This window comes from Rhinolophus hipposideros (assembly GCF_964194185.1).
Source record: "Rhinolophus hipposideros genome assembly, chromosome: 24".
NCBI classification, from domain to species: Eukaryota; Metazoa; Chordata; class Mammalia; order Chiroptera; family Rhinolophidae; genus Rhinolophus; species Rhinolophus hipposideros.
In genome coordinates this window covers 18,873,437-18,894,324 of record NC_138070.1, presented here as the reverse complement: position 1 = coordinate 18,894,324, position 20,888 = coordinate 18,873,437, and the positions used below count along the sequence as shown (strand labels likewise).

The window sequence follows — 20,888 nt, the reverse complement described above, 5'->3', positions numbered from 1 at the left end:
AAACCCTTTTCACGGCCTCCCACTTAACCCATCACTAAACCCCTGACCCAACCCCACAGCCAAAGGCTCCACCCCCGATGGGACACATGCTGACAGGGGGTTCTCAATTCCCTCAACTCCATTCCATAATCATCTAAAGAGTACTAACTAAGCATTTATCTAAGCCTTTCTTGAGTTGATTTATATTTTTAGCCTCTTTTATTCACATTTTTAATAAATTTTTATATGAAAGTCACATTTTTTCTCATTTTTAATAACATTTTAAAATTTCTTTTTCATGTTAGACTTACAAAGTCAGGTTTGTAAAATCTTTCCCCACCCCAGATTTACATATATTTTAGGGTACCTTTATGGTTTTTCTTACCTCTTTAACCCAACAGGTGGTTATTTCAGAGTAGGACTTTTTCCACAGAACACTGTGGTGATCTCTACACCCATGACCATAAGCATACCAAGACCCTTCAATAGAAGCCCCATTTTCCTGGAGTAGCCAAAACTTTTCCAAGTAGTTACAAAGGAAAAGATGTCTGTATTCTCAATATCGGTTATCCACAATCTGCTCCATTTTAAGAGGCAAGAACTGTGGTAGGCACCACCACAATTTAGCTCAAGATAAAGGAGCAATGATTTAAAAACAAAGAAATTCACTTTCATTAGACTGATCAAAACTGATCATAAAAGCCTCTGAGGTTTCCGCACTTATCCTAAAGTGCCAAAACCTCCTCCTTGGATGTACCCACCTCTATAGTTCGATAATAAGGGTCCAGTAAGAGCTTAGCTAGTGCCACAATCTGGGGGGTGCGGTCCCAGCCATCTGAGCAATGCACTAGCACCGGTCGCTGGTCACGATCCACAGCATGCACTACCAGAAGTGCCGACTTCAAAAGCACAGATAGGTGATGGAGCCATTTTGTGCTTTCAAGAGCTGAGAGCCAACTATAAAAATAAAAGCAGAAGGGAATAAAGAAATGCTGATTTTTCTGATTTACTTCACTGCATCATGCCAAATACCTGTCAAATTAAAAAGCAGTTCCTAAAGACTTTCCCCTCCAAATAAAACTGTCAAAACAAACAGAAAAGCTCTTTATAAAACATGTACAAGGATGCAGCCCAAACCCTACTATGCAATACAGAAGAGCCTTAGAAATAGGGCAGTCATTAACATTTTTGTTCCAAAAATATTGTGGCTGACTTCCCAGAGAATTAATATTTAATATATTTTAGTCCATGGTAGGTATATACCCAGTAACAGAAAAGTGGTTCTTTCTGGAATCTTCTCAAGAAAATACAGCCACTTCTGAGATGTAAAACAGAAGATATTTGTATTTAATGATCAACTCTATACAAGTTCTCAAAAAAAAAAAAAAAAACAAGGCAAAGAAAACTTAAATACAAATATGCCTATAATAAGATGTCAGCTGGATGCCACATTCAAGAATAGTGCGTCACCTGCTACCCACACCCTAACTCCTACCACTGCTCAAGTCTTAAAACGTCTATTGGCTAAAACTGAAAGCTGGATGGGCCCACGCTAATAAAGTAGGTAGCTAATAATGTAGGGATCTAGAAGAACCTTTTATCCAAGGCCTTCAGAAAGTATCAGATCCTAAGAACTGCCACTTGGGAGTAATCACAGCTAATCACACTTGTCTTTTAACTGTATTGACAGTTTGTTTCTTGTGTCCTGTCATGTTTGTGTCCTTGTGTCCTGACAGTTTGTTTCTTGTGTCCTTTACCCCTAAATTCACTGACTTCTCTAAAATCCAATCAGATCTGTATTAAGACCACAGTTTAGGGGCGGCTGGATGGCTCAGCTGGTTAGAGCGCGAGCCTAAGCAGCAGGGTTGCCGGTTCAATTCCCACATGGGCCAGTGAGCTGCACCCTCCACTAGATTGAAGACAACGAACTGCCGCTGGATGGTTCAGTTGGTTAGAGTGAGCTCTCAACAAGGTTGCCGGTTCAATTCCCGCATGGGATGGTGGGCTGCGCCCCCTGCAATTAAGATTGAAAACGGCAACTGGACTTGGAGCTGAGCTGCGCCCTCCACAACTAGATTGAAGGACAACGACTTGGAGCTGATGGGCCCTGAAGAAACACATTGGGAAACATATTCCCCAATAAAAAAATTTTTTTAATTAAAAAAAAATAAAGACCACAGTTTAGTCCTTCAAACGCTGAGTCAGACAAGGGAATAAATACTTCTGCCAGGGGGCTCTGAGAAGGCTGTTGCCAAGATGAGGCTATAAAGGACTATTAAACCTTGGGAAATGAGTGTGGATTTTTAGAATAGTCCAAGGAGAGGGTCTTTCCAGGCAAGCGGACAACAGAAAGTACTGCCTAAGTATTGGCTTCACATGGATTAGCGTGGTCTACCAACCAGACTCTGGATCCACAGAGGGCGGACACAGTGTCTCAGGTATAACTGCCCCCCAGCACAGTGCCTAGGATACAGGGAAGATTCCTAATGTTCAAGTCGTGGGTAACAACTCAATCTCAAGACTTTCTATCTCCTGATAGGTACCGAGAAGCATTTTTTTTTTTTTTTTTTTGCTGGTGGATCAATTGTTTATTCTCATTCTTCACATACTCTTGAAAGAAACTGAAAGATAAGGTTGAGGAAAATAAATACTGGATTATCTCCTGGCCCCTGGAGAAATGGTAAACAAGTGTTAGGTTCTCTTGAACCTGACTGGACTATTTATATATACATACCAGAACTGGTGTTGCCCTAACAGAGAAGCTGCACTCTAAAATCTGCCAATCAAGAGGTGCTAAGACTCCACATCGCCTTGTCCTATTCTCAAACTGGAGCAGAAACATACTGTGCCCCAGCCCTTCACGGCCACAAAAAAGTGTTGGGAGGCTTGTTTATAGCTGGTCCCAGCACTGCCATAGCTTCTTTTTATCCTCAAGAGAGGCTTCAGTACTGCATTACAACTTGCTGCCAAAGACAGACAAAGCATTGCCTTCTTCTTTAACAAAATCCCCCAGACATTCATTTGAACCAGGCAAGGGCTAATTATATCTTTTTCACTACAAGTTTAAAAAACAGCTTTTTAACAAAGAAGTTTAATATATGGAAGATATCAGAGATCAAGTAGTATTGATTCTATCCCTTTCATTTTATCAGATAGGAAAACTGATACCCACAGATTAACAAGTAGCCAAGTGGCTACTTGGCCAAACTCATACAATTAGTGCCAGATCTCCTGAGTCGTCCTTTCTATGCCCCAACTTTAAGGAAGACAGTACTAATAGCTGGGTCTGGAAATGTGTAGCAGATGCAAGTTGCTAATTCCCAAAGCAGCAAGCTGTGTCTTCGGTCAGGCTTTTCCCCAAGGACAAGTGCTTCACCCTCTGGGCTGATTGCAACTGATGAATTTAATCATGTGCTACCTGAAGTTAGCATAAGTGGTTCAGCCAGCCATTTGATTTAATCAATCAAATAAAGAATGCTGCAAAACTTGATGTGGTCATGAGATCTATTGAACAGAACCCAGGGAAACAGCTATGGGCTCCAGCACAAATACCAGAAAAGAGAAAATTCTATCTTCTCTGGTACCATTTCTGGCTTCCTGAAATAGTAAAATAGGCACTTTAAAATATTTACCTGTCTATATTTGTTTCACGAGCATTCCTCCTCATTTATCTTGTATTCAAACAGTTCCCTTGAGAGGAGGGGGTGTTATTTCACCTTCCTCACAGCAAATGCCAGTCATTCATTTTTAATAAGCAATAAAAATCATGGTAATGTTCTTAGTAATAAAAGAGGGTAGTTTAGAAATCAGAAGCATTTGTGAAAGGAACTGACCGAATGGCAAGTTTAAAGTTTAACCCTTTTTAGAACATGATGAATAAATTTTGACTCTCTATGGCAAAGCATCCCAGTTCATAGCAGATTAGTATCACTACAGGACGTCAGAAACCACAGAATTAAATTTCTTTGGGCCAAAAACACTGTACGAGAGAAGGAAGAGGCTCCAGGAAAAACAAGAAGACAATGGTTCTGTTCTGGGGGCTGAGATCTGTAATGTGCACATTTTGAAACCTTACAAAGGGCTAGATTTTAATCCCAGCTCCTCATTTATGCTGCCATGCTCCTAACAAAACGAATACCCACAGAGATTGACAGCAAAACTGAAGTTCACCAAGAAACAGAAGGAAATACACCTCCAAACTGGTTTTTTAGAAAAGCAATGCACAATTAAAGCCAAGGTCAAGGTCTTACTTTCCGGGATCTGGCATTTGTGTGCACAGCAACCGCAGAGACTGAAAACTCCTCCGAATTGAATGAATATTTGCCATCCCCATAAACACAACTTCACAGTTCGGGTAATACTCTGGAGAGAATAACAATAAAGAGAACACAAATATGTTGAATTTAAAACCCACAGGCCAAATTTAAAAGAAACAAAATGGCTATAAAACAAATCCACTGCAGCTGCTGACTAATGAAACTGCAGTGTTTTGATGCCTATTTGGCCCAGTCTTTTATTATGAGAGAAAAACAGTGCTTGAATTTTAGCTGTCTTTGTGAAAAGGAAGGTTAGATTTGTGAAGATACTGATAAAATAGAAGCTGTTACTTTAAAAAAAAAAAAAAAGGATCTATATACTTCCGTCTCACCCCAGGTTTATTTCTTAGGCCTCATATAACCTGTAGCTCTGGAATCTTCAAAAAGAACCTGGCAGAATAATGCATTTCATGCATTCAAATTTCACCTTGGGACCACTGTTTTTACTTTCCATCTTAGATCACATCCGAATACAGAGCCTGGTGCCTCTACCTGCTCCATCGGCACACAACTGACAATGCAAGGGTCCCTCCTTGGAGAAAACCAGCATTCAAACAGTAGGCATGTCATAAGTCAGGACCGAGGTGCTTTGCTCGAGTTTTGTATTTACTGCTTCAATTTCCACGCCAGGTTTTCTAAGTAGGAGCCATGTGAAGAGTTTTTTGTGAGACCAGTGATGAGCATACCCACTTGTCAAAAGCAACAAAAAGCTCTTAGAAGGCTAAGAAATTGAGCCACTAAAGAAGCAGCTTACAAATATGAACAGACCTTATTATGAGAGAGGATTGACTTTCCTTATCACCTAAAGGTTGGCACAGGGAAGGAGGATTATTTGGTTTCACTGCACCTCCTCCTCCATTTCTCCCCTGAAAAGAGCACAGTGTTAAGAATCCAAAGAGCTCTGGCTCTCTCAAAATAGGCTGAGGACCATGGTTTGCCATTCATTTTACATTGAGAACTAAGAGCCAGCTGGGCGGGCTGGACTCAGAAGGACAGCACACCGGGGACAAAGTGCTGCATGTCTCACCTGGGCACTCACAGCCCCCTCCCTTGGCTCTGTTCGCAACAGCCGCAGCATAGGAACGTGCATCCAAGATCAAAAGCTTCTGCGGTTGGATGGCTAAACTCTCTGCTCCTGACGCATTTGACAGAGAAGAATCTAGGAACAACAGGAGTGGGAAGGAAAACGAAATGAACCTGTCTGTCCCAGATTTGTGCAAAATAAGAACCATAGGCACATATTACAGTACCCCCCCCCCAAAAATGAAGTGAAATCCACCTCACCAGAACCCCTGATACACAGGCCTCTCTTTATTTTTCATTGTGCCTACAGTCCCCTACACCTTGTTTCTGTATCGGTAGTCTTGAATGAAGCCGGGTGTTTCCCCCCATGGTCTGGAGACACTGCAGGTCCTCCATCACATATATGCTCCAGTCTTGTCACTATGACAAGAAACATAAACACTCGAGTCCTCTTAAACCAAGTTTGAAACGAGGGGTCTTCTGGTTCATTGCCAAGACCCATGACTCTCAAACAAATCCATCACCTGAAGTTTGCTCTCTCTTCTATGAAACGAATTCTTTATCTTGTAAGAAAAAGACCATTTCAAGAAAAGGTTCTCATATGCTATAAAAATTGCTGCCATGGGTCCAGCAAGCACCTTACCAAACTCCACATCAGAAAGGTCTCCTGCATTCGGGAAGTCTCGAGCACTGTTCCTGGTTGACAGCTTGCTGCCACTTGATTGGGAGTCGGAGGCACAGGCTTTGGCGACTGACTGCACCAGGTGCTCGTCATCAGCATTCCGCCAGCCCCACCAGCTGACCTCAGGCTGTCCACAGCGGGCAATGACAGCTCCATTGCTCTGGTGCCTGTGCGGGAACAAGACACAACTGTACCATCTCAGTGGGCCCATTCAGATGCTCTATGCTCATACCCAAAGTGAGACTATGGATTTTAAATACCTTAATAAACAGCGAGACTACAGGTAAGTGATGGCTTAGCTTCAAATCCTCTCAGGGTAGAAATCTTATATAGCAACAAGAATAAATAATAAAACCTATCTGGATCTTTCTTAATTATCATACCATTTTAGAGACCTTTATAGAGTCTAGAAATACTACATTCATTCTGCTACTCAATAATGAAACATTATTTTCCCCTTTTTATACTACACTTGAATAGCCTGGCAAAAGAGATGCTGAAACAGAAAAATTTGTTTCTTCACTGACTTCTGAGGACCCACTGCAACAACTGTGCACTTTATGGCTGGCTTGGGGATTCTTTTCAAAACAAGATCCCACCTCTGGGACTGAAACACTTACCTGGCCCACAGTGGACTGCTGTACAAAATCTCCTGAGACTTACTGAGTCACAAACTGCTCTATTATAGGCAGATAGCTCAACGAGCCAGTTTCCCTTCCTTTAGCTCTTAGAAGGAAAGGAAGAGCATAAACCTCAATAAGCTATACTCTCACGGATTCTTTTTCAAGAACTAAGACCAGAAATCATACTCATAGTCTACTTTAAGATGCTATTAAAACCCACTCTTTTCCTAATTAGGAACTTTAGTTAGGCAATTTTAGCAATTAAAAAGTTACAAACTAGTATTAGTTAGAAACCAAAAGGAATGAAGTCCTAACACATGCTACAACATGGATGAGCCTTGAGTATGTTATGCTAAGTGAAAGAAGCCAGTCATAAAAGGCCACATACTGTATGATTCCATCTACATGAAATGTTCAGAATAGGCAAATCTAGAGAGATAAAAAGTAGATTAGTGGTAACCCACAGCGAGGGGGCTTGGGAAGGGAATGGGGAGTGACTACTAATGGACCTGGGGTTTCTTTTTGGGGTGGTGAAAATTACTAAAACTGATTATAATGATGGCTGCACAACTCTGACTGTACTTTAAAAAAAAATCACTGAACTATACGCATTAGGGTGAATTGTATGTGACATCTCAATAAAGCCATTTTTAAAAGGCTATGAAGTAATCAGTTCACTGTAGAAACAAATTAGCATAATGAAAAGCTAGTAAGCAAAAAATTTAAATGTCCAATTCTATATCCCAGAAGGAACCAAATTGTTTCTAAACACATATATGCACACACCCATATAACATATATGCGTAGATAGATTTAAATAAAACATACTATTTAATCTATTTGTCTTCTTCACGGAACAATGTGAGAACGATTTTTGTTTTTAATCTTAAAGCTCACAAGCAATAAATTAAATTTGGCAATAATCAAATTCCACTGGAACCACCAGTTTACTAGTTTTTAAATCCTCCCTTGCTGGGAGAGACAAGTAACAGAATGTACTTGTGTATTGCCAACATAGTCAATTGGCTTACCTGCTGAATGGAGCCAAACTGAAAATCAAACCTCACCAATTTTTAAATGCCTACTAGCATATAGTAATAGGTGCTGGGCAGCCAATGGGCTGACTGATGCCAAACCTTTAAGAGGCTGGCAGCGCCTTTCCAGAGCATCCTCTTCTTCTGCAATGTTTCCCAGCAGTGCCCGAGAGGAACAGTAGATGGCGCTCTTCAACCTGGGTTCCGGGTTTTAGGGGCTATGGCATTTATAGCAGCTAGATTGCAAATGAACTGCTACAATAAGCAGCTTTCTGCAGTCTTCTAAAATGCTTTAGACTGCATGAAAGAGAACTAAAACACTAAAGCTAAAAATCATTAAAGAGAATTTCTATCATTTTAACAAACAGAACCAGAAAAAAGTATAAAAGTTAAGACGTCCAACTAAATACTGAATGCTTCAGTTTTAAATAGAAACATAGAAATGTTTATCCCTAAGCTGGTGTTAGGCAAGTTCCCTAAATGACTAGAAATTTCTAATAATCACTGCACAGAAGCGGGGAAGCTGCGACTTGCACTCCAGATGGGCGGGCGCCCTTCGCACCATCTTGCTGTGTTAGAGCAATCTTTGCCTTCAACGATAAATCCAATGAAGCACTCTTTCCTCACAGTAGGAGAACGCACTCATCAGGCACTAGTTCAGCGTGGTGCTGTCAAATAACTGCTGCTAGCAACCAAGAATCATTACTGTAGCCTGCAGACAACTAAATTCAGTGAATGCATGTTGGTTCAGAAGAATCCTACCACCTGGACTGGCAAAGCAAAGAGTGCTAGAGTATCCCAAAACATTCTTCAACTACTCCAATCTAAACCCAGTCGGAAGCTTAGAGATACAAGACAGGGTCTGAAACAGAGGCCTGTTCCTGGAAGCCTGTCTGATTTTATGTGGACTACACTCAGAACTTTCATTTATAATCTTTTAAGAGCAGGTTTTTTCCTGAGAAATCACCAATAAAAATTTTCATTTATATACCGCATTTCCCCAAAAATAAGACCTAGCTGGACAATAAGCTCCAATGCGTCTTTTGGAGCCAAAATTAATATGAGACCCGGTATTATATCATATCATGTTTTATATTTATTATATTATATAAGACCCGGTCTTATAGTAAAATAAGACCGGGCCTTATATTAATTTTTGCTCCAAAAGACAGAGCTGATTGTCCAGCTAGGTCTTATTTTGGGGGAAACATGGTATGTACTCTATGGTCTCCAGAAAGCATTAAAAATAACCCTATGGTTCATGCCCTCTAGAATACATTTTAGAAGGGAAAAAGAGGCTTCCATGTTTATTCTAAGTTTTTCTTCAACCTGTACTTTTAGGCTTCTCTACCAACAGGGAGAATTCACCTAAAGATCTTTGCTTTGAAAATGAGAGTCCTTCCCCATTATGTTCAAAGTCAGCAAACCCCACAAATACCAGATCTAACACAGCTGTTGGCCACAGAGCAGCAGCTGGCTGCTTTCCCCATCTGAGCTGGGCTCATCACTGATAAGACTCATAAATCCTTTCAGCTTTCACTGCTCTTTAATTCTTGTGTCATCCTTACCATTTGAGTGTTAGGTAAATGTGGTGACCTACTTTTCTAGGGGTATCTGAAAACAACAGTAATGAAATTGACACTGAAAACTTAATGGGTTCCACTGGGCCAGAAGCAAATACTTCTCCACCTCTCTCTATTCAGGATGGCCGTCAGAATTTGCCCTGAGTGGGCTAAATAAACAAGCTGGTTACCTCAGTGGAATTCCACAAGGAAAGAAATCCCTCTCTTGAAGCTCAGTATTTCAATGGAATGCCTGCTGCAATGAAAGAGTTTCTAACTAAGCCCCATTGGTTTGGTCCAAATTCCAGAAGAGACCAAAAAGTCTGCAAACTGAGAAAATGAAATGGAGAATGTGACTATTACAAGGAGATGACATCTGAAACAGTTCCAAAATAAGAGGGAATGGCTTCTTAAAAATCTAACATGATTCTGTGAGAACTGAGCTATTCATTGAATTATAAAATAGAAAAGCAGCCATCAGGAATACAGCCTACTCCAAATGTGGCTTAGAGAAGCCCAATGTTTAGAAATTGATTCAGATGTCACAGCACACCTGCAAAGTAAGAGAACACCCTTCCTATTTTACTAATCAGGAACAGGCTAAGGTCAGTTAGGGAATGTAATCAAGGTGCCACAGCAAGGAATACCAGAGAAAAGACTTCAACTCCAAAACCTGTGCTTGTCACCACGTCACCAGCCCCTTCTAGAACTTGCCTCTCCTGGCTCTCCTGACTTTGATCTCTTAAGATCTTCTACCCAGCCAAGCCCTAGCTCTTCTCTAAACGCTCCCTTGCAAAGCAGAGCTCTCCCAAGTGTCGAAGTTTTTCAACCACAAAGACAATGACTCAAGTCTATACTCCCAATTCTCACTTTTTAGGACTCATTTCTCTTGGCTCAAAGGCCCACATCTGACACTAAGTGTAGTAAGCACACTATCTTCCCATAGAATGTCAGAAAGATCTTAAAATAGCAAGATCAGCTGCTTTTCTATTAAAATTTTCTTACCACTGTCAATGCTACCACCAGCTAGTGTTCTGGATGCAATAATTAATTACTGGTGTGTGACTGGAAGAGCAGCTTTAGCAATAAGGAAGCACAGAACTGCCTGGAGAGTTTCCTGAGCCCTCCCCTCCTTTCCCCAGCTAGCAGCAGCAGAGGCAGCAGACCACATGCGGAAAGCAGTAGCACCAGACCAGGCTGGGCTGGCCAGGCTGACTTACCTGTAGATGACAACAGGGATGCGCTTCCAGGACCTGAAGCTTGCTACACTCTCTAGTTCTTTGTCAGTGATCCAAGCAGGCACTATGAGCTCCTGTGGATAGCTACCACACAGCCTAAGAGGGAAGGTGAGAAAGAAAGAGAGAGGGAAGAAGACAGGGAGAGAAGGGGGAGAAGGGGGAGAGACACTAAGTGAGTCAGCATAAGGATGTTGATCAAGCTACCTCAGAGCCAGTGAAAAGGCAGCGAGGAGCATTACTTGAGTCTTGGACTGCTCAGCAGAAGGGGTTGCCTTCAGTGTTTATTTATGTATATAGCAAGTGATGCTATCTTGGATTGTTCCACTTGATGCTGTCTTTTGGGAATCTGCCAATCTTAACTATCAATGAAAAAGGGGAGTTGAGAGGCAGTTACTCCATGGAAGCCTCTGTTGTAACAGATACACAGGTCATTTCTAAGTACACAAGTGCCCAGTTCAACTACAGAAGTGAAAGTCTCTGTTCCCTGTACCAGAGCCTCAGTCTTTCAGGCTTTTATCAAAGGGAAACTTGTAAAGAAGGACAAGAGCTCACAATTTCAAGTTTCCAGAGACATCAAAAGACTACTAAGCATATTCTTTTATGTGAAATAAACAGGGTGTCCTAATTATAGGTAACAGATGCAGCCATGGGTATGTAGAAACAGTACCACAGGTCAGTCTATTTGCATATATAATCACAGTCCTATTTAGCCAAGTTAGGAATGTAAATAAGCTATTAATCATAACTTACGTAACATACACTTCAGAACAAACTACACTTGGAAAAAAGGCTCTGTTTTCATTTGTGAAGATGCTAGTAGCTACATGCTAGTCAAGCTGGTGCCCCAGAAAGCAGTATTTCTGATAGGTTTTTTACTATGATAGGACAATGATAGGTTTTTTACTATGATAGGACAATTCTGATAGGACAATGTCTTTCTATGGGTAACCCAATATTCAACAGTGAATGCAATTAAGATCTTTAATCCAAATCCTAAAATACACATACTACTGCTGCTCCACCACCCCCACCCTCACCCCTACTGCTCCACCACCACCACCAGCAGCCCCCCGCACCACCACCACCATCACACCACCACCCTGCCCTAGATTATCTTATGCATTAGGGGAAGAGGAAGAAAAAACACAAAGTGGCTCGGGAATTGATCATTCTGCACTAAATAGCTCTTTTCTGTTCTTAGTTTCCAGAAGTTTAAGTATTAGGAATTTAAAAACCACTGAACCAGGAGAATAGCTAAGACCAAGAGTAGTTCTACAAACTTCCTAAAACCTACCCACACTCTCCTAAAAATAACCTGAGAGACAGTGATCATAGTTACTACTCTTACCATGAGTCTTGTTCATTTTATCTTGTTTTAAAGAGTAAATTTGGCTCTCCTTCCTTTATAGTAGGAAAAACTGCAATCTCCTGAAGACTAGTTGTGAGGTAAAATAGTAGGCTCACAGACAAGAAGTTAATTTTTAAAACCCATATAAAATAGGGTTTTTGAAAACCAATAACTTTGAACTCAAACTTTTTAAAACCAGCTAGCTTAATTTATAGTTTCATTTCACCGCATTTTCTGATCATTATATTCCTTATCCTATAAAGATAACAATACCTAGTAATCAGCTCTCAGCAAGTCCTAGTGGCTCACTTATAGATAAGCAGCTTCCAGTATAGGAACAGTGGGTTCACATGAGCAAAGCCTGAGCAGCCTCAGACTCTCTGAAGCCCCTCCTCCAGCCTCCACCTACATGCTCTGCTCCGACTTATCACCGAGAACAGGCAAAGACAGGACACGTCTGCAGCTCCCAATTCTTTACAACACCCCAGGTTCTTAACTCCTTGGCCAAGGTCCATGTACAGTAAATTAGCTGTAGTTTTTCGATGAAAAGTGAAATGCTCTGATGGCTAGCCACAAATACACCAGGAAAGCAGCTATCATAATTTGAGGCAGCTCAAAGGACAACAGTACATGACTAATGCTTCCAATTGCTGCGGGAAAACTTAAAAGAAGGATATATTAATTTAAATCTCCTGGACAATTTTGTTTTATAGAAATTTGGATCACCAAAATCATAGTTAACACCCACCCCCACCAAAATACGTGTATCTGTTAAGGAGACAGGTAACGGTAAACATTTACTAATGATTACATTAATATTTAATGGTTAAATAATCATAGCTGTGAAGTTAGTTTTAGATCAATACATTAAAGAACGGAATAATACTGCTGCCTATTTCATAGGACCTGGAGTAAAATTACAGTTATAAAACCTAGCTCCTAAGTGTTTTATCACTGCTTATGATTACACTGATCCTATCTCTAATGATACATCAAGTGGTGATGAGAATGGAAACTGCTTGCCTACAGGTAAACACAGTATTATCTAGACATGCATGTTCCAGGAAGGACAGAAGCCTGGAGGGGGTAAAAAGGAAGGTTCCACAATACTAATAAGTAAGGATCACTGTCCACTTCAGTGATAGCAATGGGAAAAGAAGGCTGAAGAAGTATCCTGAAGATCATGCATTTAGATTAATAAATAAAACTCCATCTGGAAGAAAAAGTCTAAGTTCAAATGTTTTGCCACATGTGAACAGGGGTTTCTGCAAAGGCAATGGCTGTGAAACACAGTCCACAGGGACCCATACAACTCACTTGTACTTCTCATTGATGTTGGAAATCCTCCAGGCATTGTTCATATCAAAACCCATCCGCTCCACTTCATTTTTAAACCTTGACGTCACATGTTCCCCTAGAAGCCAAAGACAGAGAACAGAAAGGAAAAAATGAATACCGTTTTGCATAACAGGTGTAATAGTAATAATAGCATACCCTGCTTAGTTACTTAAAGGGGTGGGGGGCAGGTATTGTCTAAATAAAATAACACATATTTAGTTCCAGTTGCAAAAAAAAAAAAATCCCTGGCAGGATAAGACTGAATGAAGGCATTAATTAATTTTGATCAAGAATTTTATTATGTTATCTAATCACTGCTATTAACTCTGAGGGTAGTATCACTGCGCTTTTTATAGAGGACAAAACTGAAGCTGAAAGAGGTTATTATGGCAGGTCTGTCTGGTCCCCAAACCCATGTTCTTGTCGTTATTCTGGTTACTCACCAATTTCCACAGTCAGAGCAATGATATAAGAAATAACATCAACAAGTTCACCAAGAATAGTAATACAGATCTGTAACTCCTCATCAGAAACCCTTTGGGCCAGTTTCAGAACTTGCAAGTTTTCTAGATTTTAACACAGTACATATACTAATATTAGGTTAACACTCTCGACAGGGTCCACTTACCCAAACATTAATATTTCTACAATGAAATGTGTGGATAATTCACACTTTATAAATAGGAAAAATAAAGCAACAAATATCTTCATGTCAGCTCAGATCAGGTCAAGCTACCAAATAAAAATGTAAAAACCTGTCAATTTTCAGAGCCTTACAGAGTACAGAACTGCAGAGAAGAGATACTGGGACTATAAATGCCGGGACCAGGAATCTCAGGAAACACCACGCGACCAAGTCAAGTGCTGAGCATTTGTAAGGTTATCTACCCAAGCATGTGAAACCCGCCGACATTTGGCCCAATGAATTTGGCTTCCTCTTCCTTAATATAGTGAGAAACAAAAAAAGAAATGAATCAAACATTAAAAGTCATTAAATCTGAAATAACTTTCTTCCTTGAAAACACAGAGTCCTAAGGCAGTAATTTTAGAAAACTAACAAACAGACAAGCAAAAAAACCACTAAGTAGAACTTCTAATATACAGTGTTACAGGTTGTAAAGTAAACATTGGAGAGGGCAGGGAGAAACTACAATAACAAATAAAAGCACAAAACAGATTGTTTTGGTGATCAAACTGTAAAGCTTTGCTCTCCCTAGGAGAGGAGCTTCAGAGTAGGAAACAGCAATTACTTGAATGAAGTCTATAAAACTACTTTCCCATTTAAACTGCTTTTCTTGAGCTTAAACTACACTAGGTATTATACGTTTCCTAAAAGAGAGCTATAAAAAGATGAGGTTCAAAGATGCAGGAAGAAATAATCAGTTGAATCTATCCCATTTTGGAAAAGTTTTAGCAGTAATGTAGGAAAAAAAGCTATCTGAATTGGGGTGCCATCTGTCTACAAATTGCAAGGGACAGTGACCATCAAGAATACTAGACAGAGAGTCTTCACGTATAATTCCAATCTAAAAGCTATAAAACTACGGCAACATCCAAGTTCATTAATTAATGAGAAGATTTTCCCCATCCTGTGACACAGCTCCAATTCTTTGCAAAAGGTAAAAGTAACTAATGGTCCTTTATATTAGTACCTATATCTTAGAGTAAACACACAGATACCCTAAAAGGATCCTATAATTTTAAGACAATCACTGGCAAAATCATCATCATCACTACCACCTCTGCCAACAACCTTTGGCAATTCACTACATACCTAGGACCATTGCTCAAAGAAGGGCTTAGAACCACCATCTAGAGCATGAAATTCTGCCATACACAAAGAAACATACACTGCATGGTAAGCATAGAAAATGTTATTTCAAGTTCCTTGAGAGCAAGGAGTGAGTTTTAATTATCTTTGTAACCTTTAAAAGCAATGACTTCATAAATTTTGAAACTGACCATCACAACCCACAATAAGATTTATGTTTTACATCACAATTCATATAACATGTTTATTTTACAACGGATTTCACAAAACAATACCCACTATTATATGTGTGATGCATTTTGATATTTCTATCCTAAATGTTTCATTTTGTATTTCATTTCTTAAAACTGATTTCATGACCTAGATCACAACCTAGTTTGAAAACCACTGCTTTCTGAAAAAAATCTAGCCGCAGACTTTACAATATATGAATAATTCAATTGACTTTTTGCCAAACTGTATCAGAAGTTCACTTATGTTTATTCAGCCAGAAAAGTGAATACGAACCACATCTCCTATCTCCATTGATTCAACATTAGATATGCTGTAATATCCTAAATGAAGTATTAAGGTCACAAGTTTTTTGTTCAGTTTTATAGTTCCACTTCAACCCTTTCTGTCTGCCTCCCCCGTCCTCAAATGAGGATTCATCCCTTTTTAACATTTAGTATTTCTGATCCCACAAATACAATCGAGCAATTGTTATTTTCGTGGAAATGAAAACTTTTTTTAAAGTAATGAGTCCCTCTATCACAAACACAGTGTCAATTGGTAGTCTAAAAAAATTGTCCCCAAAAGTCTAGCTAGCTCCCTGGCTGATTCTAAATAACCAAGCCCAGACTTATTCACAGCTTAAAGGCCTGGGATAGAAGGGCAAGGCCTTTACCCCAGATCTGAGAAAGAAGAACAGGGCCAGAGTCCAAGAAGGTGAAAACTAGCCCTCTTCATTTTCAAATATGGAGGGAGGAATTATTTTGTTCTATGAATAAAAGTACCAGTACAGTTGTCTAGATGTACACTTAAGGGTTTGCATTCTCACTCCAAAGACAAGCTCTGTTGGCAAGAGCTTTTACTTTATAAAACAGGCAGCTGTACAACAGTATGAGACCCAAAGTCGTATGCTGTTCGTAGTTAAACAAAATGTGCTTAATTGGCATTTCACAGAAGAGAGGTCAGAGAAGTGGGTCTGATGCTACTAAACGGAATTGCCCAGTCATCTGTCAGGACTCCAGATTAATGCTTAAGCCCAGAATGATCCCCGCGTCGGCAGCTACAAGAGGAGGAGAACTTGAGCACATACGTAGGAGACAAGCATTACGCTTTTAGCGCATTCCTTTTTTAGAGTTTGAAGGGGCTAAGAGCAGAGTCAAGAGTTTTACAAAGGCTTTTTCAAGTTTCACAGGTGAACTCTAACAGCAATGTTGAGTCTTCTTCCAAAGCAGATTAAGACCTCGAGGTGTGGCCACAGTATGGCTGGCTTAACTATGACAGGTTCAACAGTCAGAAACTTAAGATTTATGAGTAAAAGGTAATGATGTAATTTTCTCAATTCCCTCCTTTCTGACACATTCTACTCTCAGGCTAGGCAGTGAAGAATCCATACAAGACTTTATTAACTGCTGAAACAGTAAACTAACTTCTACCCTTCAGCGTCTACGCTTGTGATTACATGTGTTGGGGCAGATTATACAAAGGCATCACTTTGAAATATTTCAAGTGCTGTCTCACCCTAAAGTTGACTTATAAGAATGTGGTTGTCTGGTATGCTCATATTTGGTGAGTAATGATGTAGCCACCACTAACACTAAACAATATTGGGTGGAGACAGCAGAACCAGGTTGACTGGCTTTAAAAATGCCACCACGGTATTTTTTAACAGCAAGCTTTTTCTCTGTACTCCGCAGTGAAAATATATAAAAGGAAAAAGCCACACATACACTCAAATCAAGTCACTGAAGTACAGTAAGATTCCATGTGATTAGTAGCAGGTTAACTTCAGTGTGGACTGTATACAATAGGAAGAAAAAACATACAAACTTTACTCATAGAATAGGTTCCAACCAATTAGTTACAATGGTACCTTCATAGTATATTCATAATTTCCAAAATATTTCACAAGCATGGCACATAGGAGATATTCATACATTTACTGAACTGAACTCTCCATTATAACAGATTTGAACTTTAGGATATCAAGATCAGTTTGGGCAGGAAGAAAAAAGGAAACTAAAGTACGAAGATAAATGGCTTGCCCAATTATTCTTTTAATTAAATGGTAGAGTATGGGTTTGAATTCAGTTTTTTTAGTTCCTAAATCAGTACTTTATCCCCCAAATGCCTCCATCCATCACAAACCCACGAAAAGACAGAGGACACTGTGGACATCTGTAAGGCCTGGTAGCCAAAGAATACCAAGTATCATCAGGAAGGGAAGGACCTGGAGACCAGTCATCCCAGCTCAGGAAAAAGCCATCCATAATTAAAAGACGAGAGTGAAGTTCTGACCTGGAACATCTTAGGAATATCCTAAGAGTTGGTGCAAACACAAAAGAAACAACTAAAATTATCAAGGGAATAAGGAATCATCTAAAAAGATGAGGAATTTTCAGTCTGGGATTGTAAGAGAACAGGTTAGGAGAAAGCAAGCCTTGTTAACTAAACGCTGGCAACCCAAAACCAGGGAATATCTTTGGAGTTAGAAGTCTTAAATCTTATATAACATAATGCACGGGGATAAACTCATTAACTTCATTATCCTAGGAGATGGTAGAGACTAAAAATTTAATAAGATATAATGGTTAAAAGCTCAGCAAGTGTACACGTAGATTTGTGCATTTCATTGGGGGATAAACAAAAACTTGAAAAGAGCAAAAAATATAAAAAGTACAATGGCATCTCAATAAAGAAAGAAAAAAAGAGATGCAATGGATAAGGGGGTGAAGTAAGAGAGTTTAAAAGCACATTCTCATAACCTCCCAAGGTTAGCGTGGTCTCTTATGGATGACTTTGGGTTCCCTGGCCTGACCAGGCTCATGGGAAGCTGGGATTCCTGTGGATTTCCTCGAGGCTCAACAAGGACAGGTGCCTCTGCTTTTTATCTCTGTAGTCACAGCACCCCACACAGTCGGCTCTCAATAGCTGAGCACGGGGTTTAAGTCCTAGCTCTGTCACTGCCTACCAAATATAAGTGGGACTTAGCAACAGGCTTTACCTCTGAGTCTCCTTTTCTTTGGCTCCCAAAACAGAGATACCAATCTATCCTGCCTGTCTGACGAGATCATGAGGGCCAAACAAAAATACCTATCAAAAACGTCTGTAAAAATAAGATGATGTTTATGTTTGTTATATTTTAATTAAACAAGAATATGAACCAAAAGCTTCAACCAGTGAATGAGCCGGGAACAAAGTGATGCCAGCATAGACAAACTAGTCTCAAATATTTAAAATGACTAGGGCAGAATTATCAAGATTGAAGATTGAGGATTAAAAACTGAGGTTTAAAGAAAAAAGTCCAAAAAGTAAACTTTATTGGAAGGAAGCTCTCAACTTTTCACTGCTTAGGAATTCAAGACTTTGTTCTCAAACTGGACACACTCAAGATTCAATGCTGGACCAGCAAAGTTCTACTTAGAGCAGCATAAAGTTCATAGACAACTACATGCAGAAAAATAACATGTATTTGGTCAAAGCCACTTCTGAGGGAGAAAAAATAGTCAGTGGGACAAAGATTTAATAAAGATTCAGGGAGTCTTGAGTTCCAGTACAGGCTTAGCTTCTCTGTTTGTCCTAAGGGAAGTCACCTGGCCTCTTTGGACCTCTGTTTCATCACCTATAGGATGAAAAGGGTGACAACAGGTAATTTATGACTCGAAAATTTGAAGACAGTGAATGAAAGACCATTTTGTACTCCTCTATTCTGTGGTTTACCCTCTGTCTCTTTGTTCATGCTACTTGCTCTATTGTTCTTTTCCCCATTCTCCAATCAAATGAATTCTCACTCGACTTTCAAAGCCTATTAGAAAGCCATTTCTAACGTGAAGTCTTCCCAGACCTGTATACAATACATCATTCATGGTTCCCATCCATTCGTCTTCCATAACACCCATCAAATCCTACTATAATTGGATTTTAGGCCCAATAGATTATGATGCCAAGTGTAGTGTTCTTTCCTTCCCCAAAAGGCAGGAAACATGTTTTACTGAGAAGAATGATGGCCACATGCTAGGGGCTGCATAAAATATACACTGATTAAACAGGTGAATGCTTAGGAGTCTCATATCATGTTAAGAGTTCCTCAAGCAGCAGTTCGATAGAGCCATCATTTGCATGGTGTGGAAAGGCCTACCTGGTCTGCACAGGTCTCCATGTTGCTCTTTTTCACTGGCGTAGACCTCCATGCACCAAGCATGGTATGCAAATGAGAAGAGATCTTCTATTTTAGCAGGTGGTCGGATTGCATTGTTCAGTCTCTTAAGCCACTCTTGACACTGCTCAAAGGTTGAGAACTGACACCTTTGTAAAGCCAAACAAGTATGGATGTAATCAGAAGGCAGCTGACAATGAAACCTAAGAGAAGCTACCAAGAATGCCCACTCATGGTGAAGTGACAACTATAGTCAAGAAAACATTAGAGGCGGTCATTCACATATTTATTATTTATAGTAAAAACAAGCTTACAAATTTTAGCCAATGGTGCAAAATGTCAAAAAGAAGAAAACTGGACATGTGGAAAACTTATTTTGTTAGACTCATGACATCTCTTCTGAGATTGATTGTCAGTTATTAAAGTAAAATGATAGTCATTCTTTTCCATGAGTGGAATTTCGTTCTATTTCTTCCATCAAAGCTTTATAGTTGTCCCTCTCAAGAAATATGTTTAGAGAAGTTCTTTTTTTTTATAATATATTAGGCTGAGCTCAAAATAAATCACAGTCGTCCTTCTGGCCAGTTAAGGAATAGTTTCAAAATTAGTCTATTGAACAATTAGAATAAATCAGCAACTTTAGATCTAACATAGAGATATAGTATTCAGTTGTGACCATGGAGAGAACAAAATAATTATATTTTCAGTTGCAATTTTCAGTATATATAACTGGGAGGTTAAAATAATTAGTGAAAAAAATACTTCACCTTTTCAAATGCAGTGTTTAAAACTGAGTCATTAATAAACAACCTTTTTAAACTGTGAGTTGTTGCCAGTATCTATCAAAAGCAAGCCAAATATCAATGGCTAAAAAGCAACTTAAATATTCACCTTAAAACCAAGGAGGTCACTCAAACCTCTTCCATGTCCCACTTGATGTGGTTTGTCAATATGCCCAGTGTTTATTGGCACTCCAGAATAGGTCAAACAGATAAAGTAAAATTGTGGAGAATTTAAAACTTCTAGAGGTACTAAATTTAAAAAGGCATTTCAAGGCATCATTTTGCAACCATTCTAGTAAAGATGAGGTCAGATAAAAACCAGTAATAGATGCTAAATCTATGGAGAAATTTAATGAGAAGCAGGAATCTGTGAATCTGCATTGTTTTCAAGTGCTTCCCATAGCTTATTTATTAGATGCAAGGGAAAAATACAGGAATTATATAGAAAGCAGACAACACCTTGACAGAGTGATCAAAATTAACATCACAATAAGGGACAGATGGACACTGCTTGCCTCCAGACATAACAGAATACCCTGGAAAGGTCACAACCTCATACATACACAGTACTCCAGCTGAGAAAGTACAACCTCAACTTAACCATGAGGATAAACTGGAGAGACACACAATAAGAAACACTCTATTAAAATAAAACAGTATTCTTCAAAATGTCATAAAAAACAAAGAAAGGTGGTGAAAAATGTTCCAGGTTAAAGAAAGCTACAGAATCATGGCAACTAAATGCAGTATCTGACCTTGACGGGGGTGAGGGGGAAGGCTATAAAAGGCATCACCATGTCAACTGACAAAATTGGAACATAAACAGTAG

General features: G+C 39.5%; 1 protein-coding gene across 5 annotated transcripts in view; it reads right to left on the bottom strand.

The window, feature by feature from the left end:
• The window catches only part of MTMR3 (myotubularin related protein 3), a 130,211-nt gene that overhangs the window by 15,560 nt on the left and 93,763 nt on the right, over positions 1-20,888 (bottom strand). For all 5 annotated transcript variants that reach the window (XM_081037618.1, XM_081037620.1, XM_081037621.1 and 2 more), the window contains exons 7-13: positions 19,260-19,426; positions 13,123-13,219; positions 10,440-10,553; positions 5,962-6,167; positions 5,323-5,454; positions 4,230-4,341; positions 741-936 (exon numbers count right to left, since the gene is read on the bottom strand). In XM_081037618.1, the coding sequence (XP_080893744.1) occupies positions 741-936; positions 4,230-4,341; positions 5,323-5,454; positions 5,962-6,167; positions 10,440-10,553; positions 13,123-13,219; positions 19,260-19,426 (1,024 nt within the window). The remainder of the gene's footprint in view (positions 1-740; positions 937-4,229; positions 4,342-5,322; positions 5,455-5,961; positions 6,168-10,439; positions 10,554-13,122; positions 13,220-19,259; positions 19,427-20,888) is intronic.